General features: G+C 44.4%; 1 protein-coding gene, 1 long non-coding RNA gene and 1 pseudogene across 7 annotated transcripts; all 3 read left to right on the forward strand.

The window, feature by feature from the left end:
• Nucleotides 1–1,048: 1,048 nt before the first annotated feature.
• Nucleotides 1,049–4,246, forward strand: LOC133915079 (probable protein phosphatase 2C 36). 2 transcript variants are annotated; one of them, XM_062358088.1, is made up of 5 exons: nucleotides 1,049–1,642; nucleotides 1,737–2,104; nucleotides 2,187–2,202; nucleotides 2,359–2,423; nucleotides 3,715–4,246. In XM_062358088.1, the coding sequence occupies exons 1-5, from the start codon at nucleotides 1,324–1,326 to the stop codon at nucleotides 3,925–3,927; spliced, it is 981 nt and encodes a 326-aa protein (XP_062214072.1). In that variant the 5' UTR covers nucleotides 1,049–1,323; the 3' UTR covers nucleotides 3,928–4,246. The 2 variants fall into 2 exon arrangements, with proteins under 2 accessions (XP_062214072.1, XP_062214071.1); XM_062358087.1 differs by having other exon boundaries at nucleotides 2,187–2,423.
• Nucleotides 4,247–5,012: 766 nt separating this feature from the next.
• Nucleotides 5,013–7,698, forward strand: LOC133915080 (uncharacterized). 5 transcript variants are annotated; one of them, XR_009909292.1, is made up of 4 exons: nucleotides 5,013–5,345; nucleotides 5,431–5,683; nucleotides 6,456–6,597; nucleotides 7,046–7,698. It is a non-coding gene; the product is annotated as an uncharacterized LOC133915080 (long non-coding RNA). The 5 variants fall into 5 exon arrangements; XR_009909290.1 differs by having other exon boundaries at nucleotides 5,941–7,698; XR_009909289.1 differs by having other exon boundaries at nucleotides 6,456–7,698.
• A 3,056-nt stretch (nucleotides 7,699–10,754) lies between these two features.
• Nucleotides 10,755–12,224, forward strand: LOC133913992 (uncharacterized; annotated as a pseudogene).
• The last annotated feature ends 724 nt before the right edge of the window (nucleotides 12,225–12,948 follow it).

The raw sequence follows: 12,948 nt of genomic DNA on the forward strand, positions 1-12,948 counted from the left end.
TGCATTAGGGTGATCGTCTCCCGCCAGCCATCGCATTTATTTCCGTTCCCGCTTATTTCCCAAACAAGTTTTTCCAGGATCATCCCCCCGGCCGAATCTCTAAAAAGGGGTCTCTCGGGATCCCTGCGACAGGAGTTCACTCTCCGACAAGGGCGATATTCTAATTAATCATTAAAGTCATGATTAAGTAAATAAACGATTTAATTATTAATTAGAATACCGTTTAAACATTTTCTTACAGTGAAGCTCACATCCCTAAATAGAGATGAAGCACAACAATCTCACATGGCTAAAAAGCCAATCAAAAGCACCGAAATAGTAAGATCTACCCTAACTAGATGTAAGCTAGTAAGGAAAACTAAGCACATCGGCCGCTAGAACAACAAGTCACCCGACGCCACCTCCACCACGAACACGAGTATGGCGAGACAACTGAGCCTGACACAGACGACAAGCGACACGAAGAACAGGGAGGAGCCTCCTGAGTTAGCGCCACTAGACCTGGCCTCCTCCTCTGTAGCCCTCCACAACACGACATCAGCGTCGGATGACCAGAGCGAGCACAACTGACGCTAAACAAAAGAACCTAGTCTATATCTACTCCAGCAACCTCGGCCGGCCACCCTCCTTCTCTGACGATAGGGAGGGGCCATCCGAAAACGGAGATTGAAGTCGAATCAACTTTTTTTTTTGCTGCTGCTATACTGTAGCAGAAAAGAAGGGGAGAGTTCTTTTTTTTTAGTTGAGAACCTAGACATCCTGCTTTGTTAGTTTCTTATGTTTTAGGACCTCATTGTAAAATGGGGAAGTAATGTTCTTAAATTTCAAAAAAGAAAAAGAAAAAGAATCGAAGCCTTTGAGAAATATTAGCTCTGAAGTGTTTGAACTCAGAAACAAAACAAAAATGGGTGCTCCACGGCAGATTTGGAGCGTATGTGCGCACACCTGTGAGTGTGAGAAGGTACGTGCAACACGCTGACCGCATGACGCGACCGAGTTTAAAGCACGCACGAAAAGAAAAGAAAAGAATTAAAAAACCGTCCACTCCACCGAGCAGGCGGGGGGCAGGCGCGCACCTCGTCGCATCGCACCAAACCCCGACACGGCCTCTCCTCCCCCATTCCATTCCTCCTCCTCTTCTCGTACGCGGCTGATTGCGACCTCCTCCGGCACACGACGCCATCGCCCTCCCACCGAACCAGGCGCGCGTCCTCCCCCTCCCCTCCCCCCCCCCCCACCTGACTCAGCCTCCGCCGCTCCCCGCGCCCACTCGCCCTTCCTGCGCCGCCTCGGGGACGCCCCGGTCGGCGATGTGGCGGGAGCATGCTGGGCCCGCTCCTCAGGTTCCTCTCGGCGTGCGGCGCGGTCTGGCCCTCCCCGCCGGCCCCAGGCGCCGCCGCCGCCTCGGGGGACGCCTCCGCCAACTCTGAGGGCCGCGACGGGCTCCTCTGGTGGCGCGACCTCGCGCGCTGCCACGCGGGCGACGTCTCCGTCGCCGTCGCCCAGGCCAACCAGGTGCTCGAGGACCAGTGCCGCCTCGAGTCCACCCCGCCCCTCGGCACCGTCGTCGGCGTCTTCGACGGCCACGCCGGCACCGACGCCGCCCGCTTCGCCTGCGACCATCTCTTCCCCAACCTCCGAGGTAATCGAACCCGAATGCGATTCATCGTCTTCATATTCGGTAGCCGCAGGTAGCGGATGGCTTGATGCCGGTTGAGGCTTTGATCTGTGTGCAGAGGCGTCCTCCGGCCCGCAGGGCGTGACGGTGGAAGCCATCAGGGAGGCGTTCCTGGCCACGGAGGAAGGCTTCGTCGCGCTTGTGTCGCGCATGTGGGAGGCCCAGCCGGAAATTGCCACGGTCGGGACGTGCTGCCTCGTCGGCGTCGTGCACCACAGGACCTTGTTCGTCGCCAACCTTGGTGATTCCCGGGCTGTTCTCGGGAGGAAGGTGGGCCGCACAGGGCAGATTGCTGCGGAGCAGTTGTCCAGTGAGCACAATGCCAGCGAGGAGGCTGTTAGGAATGAGCTCATGGCTCAGCACCCTGATGATCCGCAGATTGTTGCGGTCAAGCATGGGGTCTGGAGAGTGAAAGGCATCATACAGGTCAGTCTTATCTGAATCCCTGGTTTCTTGTTGCTGAAACTGGAGACATGAATGCCCAGTGCTTATGTAAGGGGTGGTGCAGGTATCAAGATCAATAGGTAATGTATACCTGAAACATGCGCGGTATAACACTGAGAGGATCAAACCGAAGTTCAGAGTTTCTGAACCTTTCAGCAAACCTATATTGAGTGCCAACCCATCTATCATCTCCCGCAATCTTCAACCAAGTGACTGTTTTGTCATTTTCGCATCAGATGGTTTGTGGGAACACTTGAGTAATCAGGAAGCTGTTGAGATTGTTCACAACCATCAACAAGCTGTAAGTTTCCACATCTTTTAATTTACCTTATTTTGTTTCTGTAATTCTCATTTTATTTGTCTTTCTGCTGTTTCGTATGATGATTTTAAAACAAACAGTTTGCAAAAATATTAATGGCCAGAGCATCTAACATCACATATGTATGTTAACACTAAAATCCTACAACTTCTCTAACAACCTTTTTCACATGGTAATAATACTTTCATTGTACCAACTACCAAGATCCAAGATTGTTGGTTTGCAGTTCAGCAGTACCAGGGAATTGTTTTTTAATCCTTGCCTAACCTATTTATTCTACCCATGGGACTAACTGTGGATTATGATTATCAGCTAATGTAATCAATTCAGTATGCAATAATCTGATGTGTTTGTGATTGACAGCTCTTATAGCATTGGATTCACTTATAAGCAAAGGAGAACACAACTTTGATGTATTAAAATCCAGACCGCACTATTTTTTCAGCATCAGCATGAATAGTTCAGTATGGCCAGCATTGTTGCTACAAGACTTAACCGTTAATTCATTCTGGACTTGTTGCTGGCATGGAACCTGTCTCCGGTGCCCACAGTTCTGCACCTGTTATGATCCCCATAGGGTCACATGCTGGCAACATATTTCCCAGTGACCAGTTATACCTTTGATTACTTTGCAGTTAGGATCATCCTGTTACTGTGAAGAGCTTGAAGCATTTTGAGCTTATTTATCCCACCTATATAAATCATTTGGTACCACCTTCGGGGAAAAAAGTTAGCTGTGTCAACGGCGTACCACCTGCTGTTAGGAGAATTGAGGTCATGATATTTAGTTTCCGATGATGCAAACTGTGTACCGGGTTATTTAGGTCTACAGCATAATAAATTGTACTACTTGCATGGAAGGAACAGTCTTGAGCTAATTTCAAGTACTGGGGATGCGGTACCATGACTGAGGTCCATTTGGTCACTTTCTCATGTTATTTGTTGTGTGTATTTGTTTGGTCTGCTGACTCTTGATGACTTGACTTGCATGATTTCACTTTGCTGCCATGGCTGGACATGTTATTGCTGCATATACCAAACTACTAAATAAATCTACGACATATAGTTGACAATTCGACATGCTAGTTTACTGTGCTAGTCGTGATGTGCACCCTAGAAGTTTGGTTCACTTGTCACAGATGCAAGGATTGCGTTGATTTTCTTGGCTGTTGGTTAAGCAGTTCAAATCTGCTTACATATACAACGAACTGCTTTTGTTATTTTCTTGAACTAGAGTTGCTCTTATTATGATTGACACTATTTTCTTATTCAGGGAAGTGCAAGAAGGCTCATAAAAGCAGCTCTGCAAGAAGCAGCACGGAAGCGTGAGATGCGTTACTCGGACCTTACAAAGATTGACAAGAAGGTCCGCAGGCATTTCCATGATGACATTACTGTCATCGTCTTATTTATAAACTATGACCTATTAGTGAAAGGCGCTGCACAAGAACAATCCCTCTCTATCAGATGCGCCCTAGATTATTGACAGTGAGCTAGTCATCCACCGGTGTTCAGCTCCTATCAGCAGCAATCTCCAGTCAGATGACATGGTCAGCTGGTTGTGAAAAGTACACAACCTCCCGCAGCAGCTTTCTTTGCCTTTTTAATTTTGCACATAAAAATTGACAGCTCGCTAAATTGCCAGTTTTCTCCTCTGAAATGTCGTCGGATAAATGCCTTGAGTGCGAGGGAAGGTTATAAAGGATTCTGTAACTTCTGATTGATTCATTTTCTCGCTTACAAGCTAGTTCGTTTTGTATGTAAGAATTATCAGCTTGTTTAATCGCAGCTTCTTACATTTCTTACTGCGACCCGATTTTAGTACTCCAGAGCCATCTTGTGCAGAAATTGTTCGACCCATGCTTCAGAGTTGGCACAAGTGGAAAGGTTACATGCATAAACCCTACCACTGATATGTGATACGTGCCTCCAATGTTATTGCCTGGTCGATGATTCACCAGATACTATATATGAATTATGATGATTTATCTGATAATCTCTCACGCCCGGAATTTTTACAGGAAAACATTACACTCTCCGGAAAATACTAAAATCCCGCGCTCCTAACAGATCATTAGAACTCGAAATAGAGAGCTTGTGCTAGAGAATCTCTGAACAAATCTCTAGACGTGTAATGTTCGAGTCAAGATTCTACCGTGAAATTGAGAAGCCTTGATGGCCAATGAAGGTGTTTGTATCAAACTCTAGATTTACTTTTTATATATTTCATCAAGCTTTAAATTTTCAGATAGTGAGATATGTAGAGTAACTTTATCAATATTTAAAGTCATATCTCCGGTATTCCATAGTCGCTACGTGAGTATGCGCGTACGTCTACACCGGTGTTTCTTTAAAAAACTTCTGCTGTGAAAAGTGCGACGTGTATCAGTGTCTGGTGAGCGTGCGAAGCAAAAACCATTCCCGCACAGTTCAGACCCGGCTCTGATATTTCGGTGACCCGATACGAGATTAAAATCGCTCAGATCTAATTTTTTCAATTTATTTTTAAATCGATTTATATATATATAACCTCTGAATTTTAGGGCCCGAGTCGGCCGCCCCGCTCCACCCACTAAGGACCGGCCCGGCGCTAGTCTCCACTCTCCGTGTCTCCCTTCCTTCCCGCCCTCCTCGCCTCCCGCGCTACTGCGCTAGGGACTAGGGTTCCATGGACCCCTCGCCGCCTCGTCCGACGGGGGCACCTTCCTCGATTTCGTCGACCACGCCATCTCCGTCCTCTTCTCCTCCGGCGCCGACGGCAACGGCTACGAGTCACCGGGGGACGGGCCGGCGCCGGCGCCGGCGCGGCCGCCCTGGAGGTGGGCGGTGGCGCAGGTGCTCAAGTCGTGCTGCGCTTACTCCAGCGGCGTCACGGCCGCCATCCTCCTCTCCGACCCATTCCAGGTTAGTTTGATCAGATTCGCCGCGGCGCGGCGCCAATTGGCAATTCCATGAGTTGTGCGATAAAGTCTGCTTACTCTTTTGCCAGGCTAGTTTTGTGCTTTCCTGCAATTGAAAGATGCAATAGGGATTAAAGTTTGGCTTCTCTTGGTAGTCTTGGAGAGAACAGCGTAAATCCCTGACCTCGAAGAGGAACGTCGAGCTGATCAACCTTATAAAGACGAGGAATAAGAGGAGGAGGCTTCCTAATACTGTTACACTCGATTCTACCTGTGAGAAGAACTTCCTTTCTCCCAAGAGTCTCCTTGAAGCTGTCATCATCGACGTGTTCGTCCTTCCTGGTATACTTACTTCTATGCTATGAACAAGCTATAATTGCTATTAACTTTCTAGGGTAGTTAACAAAGAAGCATTGCAGGGCACTTAAGTACACTGGATGACTAGCACCTATAAGTTCCAAATTTCTATTTATTGGTATTATCAATCCGTCCAACAGAATTCTTGAACAAACTTGCTTACAGTTTTAATTTCCTTTTGATACATGACTAGCAACTTGCATTTTCTCGACTGCATCCTTAGTCATGTGCCATTCTTCTAGGTACAAACATATACATGCTTACCTTGGGAGACACGTGGAGTGCATCCACTATCGACTTATATTTACACCGAAGGTGGATCTGACTACATATTGCTTAGTTAATGTTCATATTTGTTTGACTGATATTAGAAGTCAGTAAAGAACGTGTCGGCAAATTTGGATTGATAAATATGTAGGCAAGGAAGATGGCAATGCTAACTATGCTATTATGAATCTCTGTTGAACTTTGAGCACTTTGCGAATTGTCCATTGCTCTCGAATGAGTATAGATGTAACTTTTCTAGTTGTAGGATACTACAGATCTTTGTGATTTACGAAAGTTTGATCGTTGATTCTTCATTCCAAATAATGGTTGGTTGTTATTTTCCCCCTAAATGCTGAACCAGTAATGTCCGTAATGTATATTTTGGAATATGATTCTTGGATAGGTTATTGTGTTTATTTCCTTTTTTATGACACTCTTGATACTTGGAATACTTATACATGTTCCTGTACTGACATAAATTTTGTATCAGGTACGACTACATAGGACAACATGGTATATTGAAGAAAGGTCGAGAAGTTATCCTCACAGGATGTTGTCTTCGTACATCCATAGAGGGATCTGGCCATGCTCGTATTTTGCCAACAGAATACATGGTGATATTACTCGATGAGGTATCCCTTCAATGCATTTAAGTGTATAAGGCAGCACTGCTCCGATTGCATTATTTACTTGCAATTTGTTACTTCTTAGGTAAAGTTCATTTGTCTTAATTGCATTTTCAACCCCGGCAAGGCCACAATGACTCTATACCATGATAATTGGCTGAACCTAAAGAAATTATATAAATGTCAAACCACTTCCTTTATGCCTAGTCATAAGAACAACTGTAAATTGTAAAATTCTTGGTTCTTAAAAGAATTCAAGCTTGCAATATTGTACTTGAGCCTAGACAAATAACTTCAGCTTTAGCTGTTAGAAATTAAATTTGGCATCTCTTTTGTTCAGTAAACTTGTAAACTTTGTTTTAGCTCACGCACATTAATATTTATGTGCATCAATGGTGTCACTTAGAATTGGGACAGTACTCTTCCAAGTCTGCTTATGTTGCTTATTTCCAAGGTGCTACTCATTTTGAACCTTGGAAACACATATGGAAATCATGGGCTCCGGCACGCTGCAAATTTTTCTTGTGGCTTGTGGCGCATGATAGATGTTGGACATCAGACCGTTTGGCGCGGAGGGGACTTCCACACCCGGCGAGCTGTCCACTTTGTGATCAAGAGGTTGAAACAATTCAACATCTCCTAACGGATTGTGTTTTTGGTAGACAGGTGTGGTTCTCCTTGTTTAGGCGGTTTGGAGTGCTTGATGTTTCCCCGCAGGCAAGTGACAGCAGATTCTGTAATTGCTGGAAGCAAGCAAGCGATAGGATTTGGAAGCCAATGCGAAAACAATTCCCTGGTAATTTTGGGCACTTGGCTGATTTGGAAGCATCGCAACGATTGCGAGTTTAATGGTGCGGCTCCAAGTGTGCATGCCGTCCTCCAGAAGGCTGGTGAGGAGGCCATAATGTGGGCTGATGTTGGAGCTAAGGGCTTAGCGCTGATGCAAATCGCTTTGTAGTTTATGATAGTTCCTTAAGGGTCGTTTTACTTTTCTTGTCAAAGGTGCACTGCTTTATGTCATTCCGAGTGTGTTTTTGTGGGGGTGTGTGGTTTGTTAGACTGTTTTTGGTTTTTTTTCCTCTCTCTTAATGCAATGATGTGCAGTCCTCTTGCGTGTTCGAGGAAAAAAAAGATGAAGATGCCATGTTATGTTACTTGCTGCACAGTTTTGTACCTATTAATTCTCATCTATGAAACGATGTTTCATACTCATTTTATGCCAGGTAAAGTGACATTTATGGATTGCTGGTATAGTTACGAGCAGAATCTATCATATTAAGCCCTAGACGTCTGTTTAAGCTCATACAGAGTTTTTTTACGTTTGTAAACTCTATGTGGGTATTTAAAGTGCTTAAAGTCTGGAGGTTGCTTTATATATATCTCATCTATGAAACTATTTAGGAAAACACTCCATTAATACAACTTGAAATCCTGATATGTCGAGAATGCTATGAGGATCATAATAGCTTCTAGTCTAGCTATAGGTGTAAAATTCTTTCCAAAGTCTGTCTGCTCAACCTGAGTGAAACCTTGTGCCACTAGTCTAGCCTTGTTTCTCACTATAGACCTACCATCTTCCTGTTTTTTTTTAAAAAAAAAACTCATTTTGTGCATATGGTGTGAACATTTGGATGTTGCTCTATAAGGATCGAAACTTGGCTTCTCTAAAAAAAAAATTCAAGCTATTCATGCATGGCATTGACTAAATTTGAATTAGATAAAGCATGTTCAACATCATAGAGTTCAAAAGAAGCAACAAATGAAGAACCAGTGAAATAAAAATGAGAAGCAGATTTGGACTTCGTTACCCTCTCATTGATGTCACCGACCATCGTCTGTGGAGGGTGTCAATGCTGAATGTGTTGAGGGGCCTCACGCTGTGAGTGTTCCTCTCCCTCAAACGTTGATGGTACATGCTCGAAAGCAGCTGTGATCAAGGGAAGTAGAAGAAGCAGGAGTCAGCTCTGGAGCAAGTGTGATCAAGAGAAGTAGTGGATCATTCTTATCATCACCGAGAACTGGAAGGTCGCCATTTACAAAGATGCTCTCGCTCATCTCCTGATCATCTGCACATTCAAAGACAAAACTAGCACAATGAGTTGATTCATGAAAAGTCATATCACAGGATTCTATTATGGTATTAGTGTCAAGATTATACACCCTGTAAGAATGACCATGAAGCGAATACACTAAGAAAATACCATCGAAAGAACGTGACTCAAACTTGTCAAGATTGCCACGCTTTAGGATGAAGCAACGACAACCGAAAACTTTTAAATGTGAAACCTTCAGCTTCATCCCAAAGCACAACTCATAAGAAGTCAAATTCAAGATTGAGCGCAGAAAAATCCGATCTGAGATATAGCATGCTGTGCTAATGGCCTCAGCTCAAAACTTTCTAGGAGTCCTATGATCATCGAGCATTGTCCTAGCCATCTCAACTGAAGTCCTGTTCTTTTTCTCAGTCATGTCATTCTGCTGAGGAAAGCGTGGGACAGAAAATTGATGCTTAAAACCGTACTCAAGATAGAAAGCATCAAAGAGATAGTTCTGAACTTGGTGCCATTATCACTGCGAATTAATTTGAATGCACCAGGGAATTCTTTGAACAATCTCAAGGCTAAACTCTGAAAATATGAGAATACTTCATCTAGAAATAAGACCCAAGAGTAGCAAGAGTAATTGTCAATAATGACAAGTACATGCTAATTCCCACCCGCCGAACGAACCTGTAAAGGACCAATAATGTCTACATGGAGAAGTTCTCTCGGTCGTTCAGTCATTACCAGATTAACTGGTGGGTGAGGCACAACAACCATCTTGCCATGTCACCAAGAGCACAAATAAGGTTCTTCTTAAATTTGAGCTTGTGCAATCCTCGGATAAAATCTAAGGCACTCAAATAAATAAGCAAATCAAAGCTCATGTACCATAGTCTCCTATGCCACATCCAAAGCTCAGAAGAAGGTTGAGTAATCAAACAACGAGAAAAACTAAAGACTCAGAAAAATCAGCTCCAAAAATTCTCCCAACTCTGAAAATCCGACAAATCAAAGCACCTCGAGAAGTATTGCGTTTAAAATACACTCTAAGTCTTCATCTAGCAACTGAGATATATAAAGCAGTTTGTATCCTAGATGCTCAACTAAAGCTAGATCTTTGAGGGTGAAACTCTAATTTGCCTTTACAGTCCCTTTAGCCTTCACTCTACCTTTCCGATCATCCTCGAATATGATGTACTCGTGATGCTTCGTTGGGGTGAGACTGAAGAACCATGATGAATCTCCAGTCATGTGGCGTGAACAACCTGAGTCGATGAGCTACTTGTTCTCCAGACCTTCGCTTGCCACCTACATATGAGAAGAATAGAAGGTGGATGGCTCATTGCTAGGGTTAGTCAAAAACCTCCTAGGAATCCAATATTCGGTCATTCGTCCTGAAGCAGAAATAGTAGGTGCACACAACTTAACACCAATACGTTGAGGTGAGTACCACGATGAGAAAAACATGTTCCGCCAAAACGCTAGGAGTCAAAGCCTCTTACATGTGGATCAAAACTATATGAGTTATGATAAAATCAATGCCAAGCAATGCCTCTAGGAAAAGACTAAAAATGTTAGAGACTCATGGGTAGGAGCGGAGAAAAGGCTCATGTACACCAACAAAGAGGCGATACATGTCTCAGGTACTCCACTTCCACTCACGCCGCTTATTTCTCCTACGGTGAAAGCAAAACCCAACCAAGTGATATTTCCTCTTATAGTAGTTGCAATGGTAAATTATCTTAGGAGCTCGACTGTCGGTCCCTCTGGGCTCTCACCATTATTTACTATTAAAATATAGTTATAATATCTAATAAAATATAATATTATTAAAGTATTTTTAAAAAAAATCTAAACATAAAATTCTTATATTTTTAAATTAAATATTTTGAAAATTATTGGTGATCAATGTTTTAAAAACTTAACTGGGTTTTAATTAAAATGTAAGTATTTATGATTGAAATGAGTAGTACAATCTAGTACAATTTTAAACTTGACAATAGTTATATATATCTTGGCAAAATTCAGCAAACTGAACAAAATATGCAAACTGCGCAAGTGCGTGCTTTAAAACCTTATACCCGATTTTTTCTGGCATTTCTGCAAGTGGTTTTTACACTGATGAGGGATACATGCATGCAGGAGGTGTACGTGCCGACCGAGTCAGCGCAACGGCAATGGCATCCGCTCCTGCGCCGGCGCTAGCTCCTCATCTTCCACGACGTCTGCACCGCCTTTCGGCCGGCGCCTGCCACGACTCTCGCCATGTTCATGTAGCTGCACCTGGGCGCGGCCCTCGCTGTCATCCGCACCATCACTACTATAGAAATGATTTAGTAGGGCGCTCCTGTATAGACATGTATTTGGAGCCATCTGTGCAAATAATATCACAGACGGTTCCAAACTAGAACCGTTTGAAAAAAAATAATGAGAGTAGTTTCCACGCGGTGAGACGTTTTCGTTTAGACGTTTCTCATTTAGAAATCGTCTATACTAATAATATATATGGTTCCAAATGAGAATCGTCTGAACTAATAACGCAGTACAGATGAGTCTTAACTAGAGCGTCCCGCACTGCAACGCCCCACGCAACAAGTACAGACACATCTTTAACTGGAGTGTCCCGCATCACAACACCCAACGCAACGCACACATCTTAACTGTATAGACCCAGAACCTTCTTTAAACCGCTGCAAACTCATATCTCAACGCCTCACCACCTCTCCGGGCCTCTCAGATCCGCCCCTCCCTCCCCATCTTCGGCGGCCTTGCCGTCGAGAGGGAGCGGGGCCTCGTCGCCAAGGGCATACCCCGTCCTCCCTCGCCATATCCAACCGCCGCGATGGACCAAGGACGAGGTCACCGACACTGGCGCCTTCGAACGGTCGCCATCCACTTTCGGGAGCTCGGTGTATAGGGACGCCTCCACTTGGTTCCCCATCGTGTCGGGGAGGTACCACCTCTACATCTCCTACATGTGCCCCTAGGGGTCCCTATGCCTCGCCTTCCTAAAGCTCAAGGGTCTAGATAACGCCATCGACGTCACGGTAACTCACACTATCATATGCCCTCTTATGTCTCGTTTCATGGGTTCAGCCATTGATTGATTTCAATTTCTTGTTTGATTGCATGTTTTGTATGTGTATGAATCGCAGGCGGTGAAGCCCATCTTTGAGAGGACTAAGGAGACTAACGACCATCTGATGGCGTAAAGAGCGTCAAGGAGCTCTATGAAATCGCCAGCACAAATTATGCCGGGAAGCCAAATGTTCCTACGAGTCTGAACTCTGAAGCCCCTCTTTTCATTTCCGCTACAATAATTGGGCTGATAAGATCTTGCTGCCAATCTCACTGTAGGTCCTGTGAGATAAGCATCTCAAGACCGTGGTGAACAATGAGAGCTCGGAGATCATCCGGATGCTCAACACCAAGTTCAATGGCATCGCTGGGAACCTCGGGCTGGATCTCTACCCGACTCATCTCCAGGCCTCCATTGATGAGATCGATGAGATGGTTTATGAAGGGGTAGAAGTTTTTATCGATTTCAAGGGGTGGATCTGCTGGATCTCTCCCACCATCTTACATATCTGAATGGATCTACTCATAGGTTTGTTCGTGTTCTCGTGGGAGAATCGTTGCTTGTGAATGTACTTAAAGTCGCCTAGAGGGGGGTGAATAGGCGTTTCTGAAATTTAAAACTCAGCAGCGGCTTACCAGAGCCCAGATACTCTGGTGAAGGTCGGATACTCCGGGTGTTTGGACTATCCGGTCTTGTCCGAATTATCCGAGTTATACAAGATTTCAAAATCAAAATGAATCTAAGCAAGTTACTAGAATCTAATAGATACTACAGGTTCTACTAGGAGTAAAATACTTAAACAACAATACCCTGCAGTAGGATACTCACGAATAATAGAATTTGGAAAAATCCTAGAACTACAAGAATTAGTAAAGTTTGCACAAAAATAAGGAGACAAGAATTTATCCCGAAGTTCGGCCACCTCACTAAGAAGCGCATACGTCTTCGTTGAGAAGCTTACAAAGAGCCGGGTCTTTTTCAACCCTATCCTTTCCTAGCGACCACAAAGATCAAGCTAGGTTTTTTTTACTCAAATCGATGGACGATTACAAACTTCCCGTGGCACTCCATAATTTTTGGATGCTCTATGGGCGACGCCTTGCCGTCGAGGAGCACGAGGCTCCAAGAGAAAAGATCACAAGTGAACGCTTGACAACGGGCTCAATGCTCAAAGGTTGCATTTTGGCTCAACAACTCAAATCACACTTCCAAACCCTATCTCTTAATTCTTGGAAC

This window comes from Phragmites australis, chromosome 4 (genome assembly GCF_958298935.1).
Source record: "Phragmites australis chromosome 4, lpPhrAust1.1, whole genome shotgun sequence".
NCBI lineage: Eukaryota > Viridiplantae > Streptophyta > Magnoliopsida > Poales > Poaceae > Phragmites > Phragmites australis.

Bases quoted from the DNA above. Each gene is read 5' to 3' on its own strand.
- LOC133915079 (XM_062358087.1), top strand. From the start codon at position 1,324: ATGCTGGGCCCGCTCCTCAGGTTCCTCTCGGCGTGCGGCGCGGTCTGG. The intron at 1,643-1,736 runs GTAATCGAACCC...ATCTGTGTGCAG, and splicing joins TCTCTTCCCCAACCTCCGAG to AGGCGTCCTCCGGCCCGCAG. The intron at 2,105-2,186 runs GTCAGTCTTATC...GGGGTGGTGCAG, and splicing joins GAGTGAAAGGCATCATACAG to GTATCAAGATCAATAGGTAA.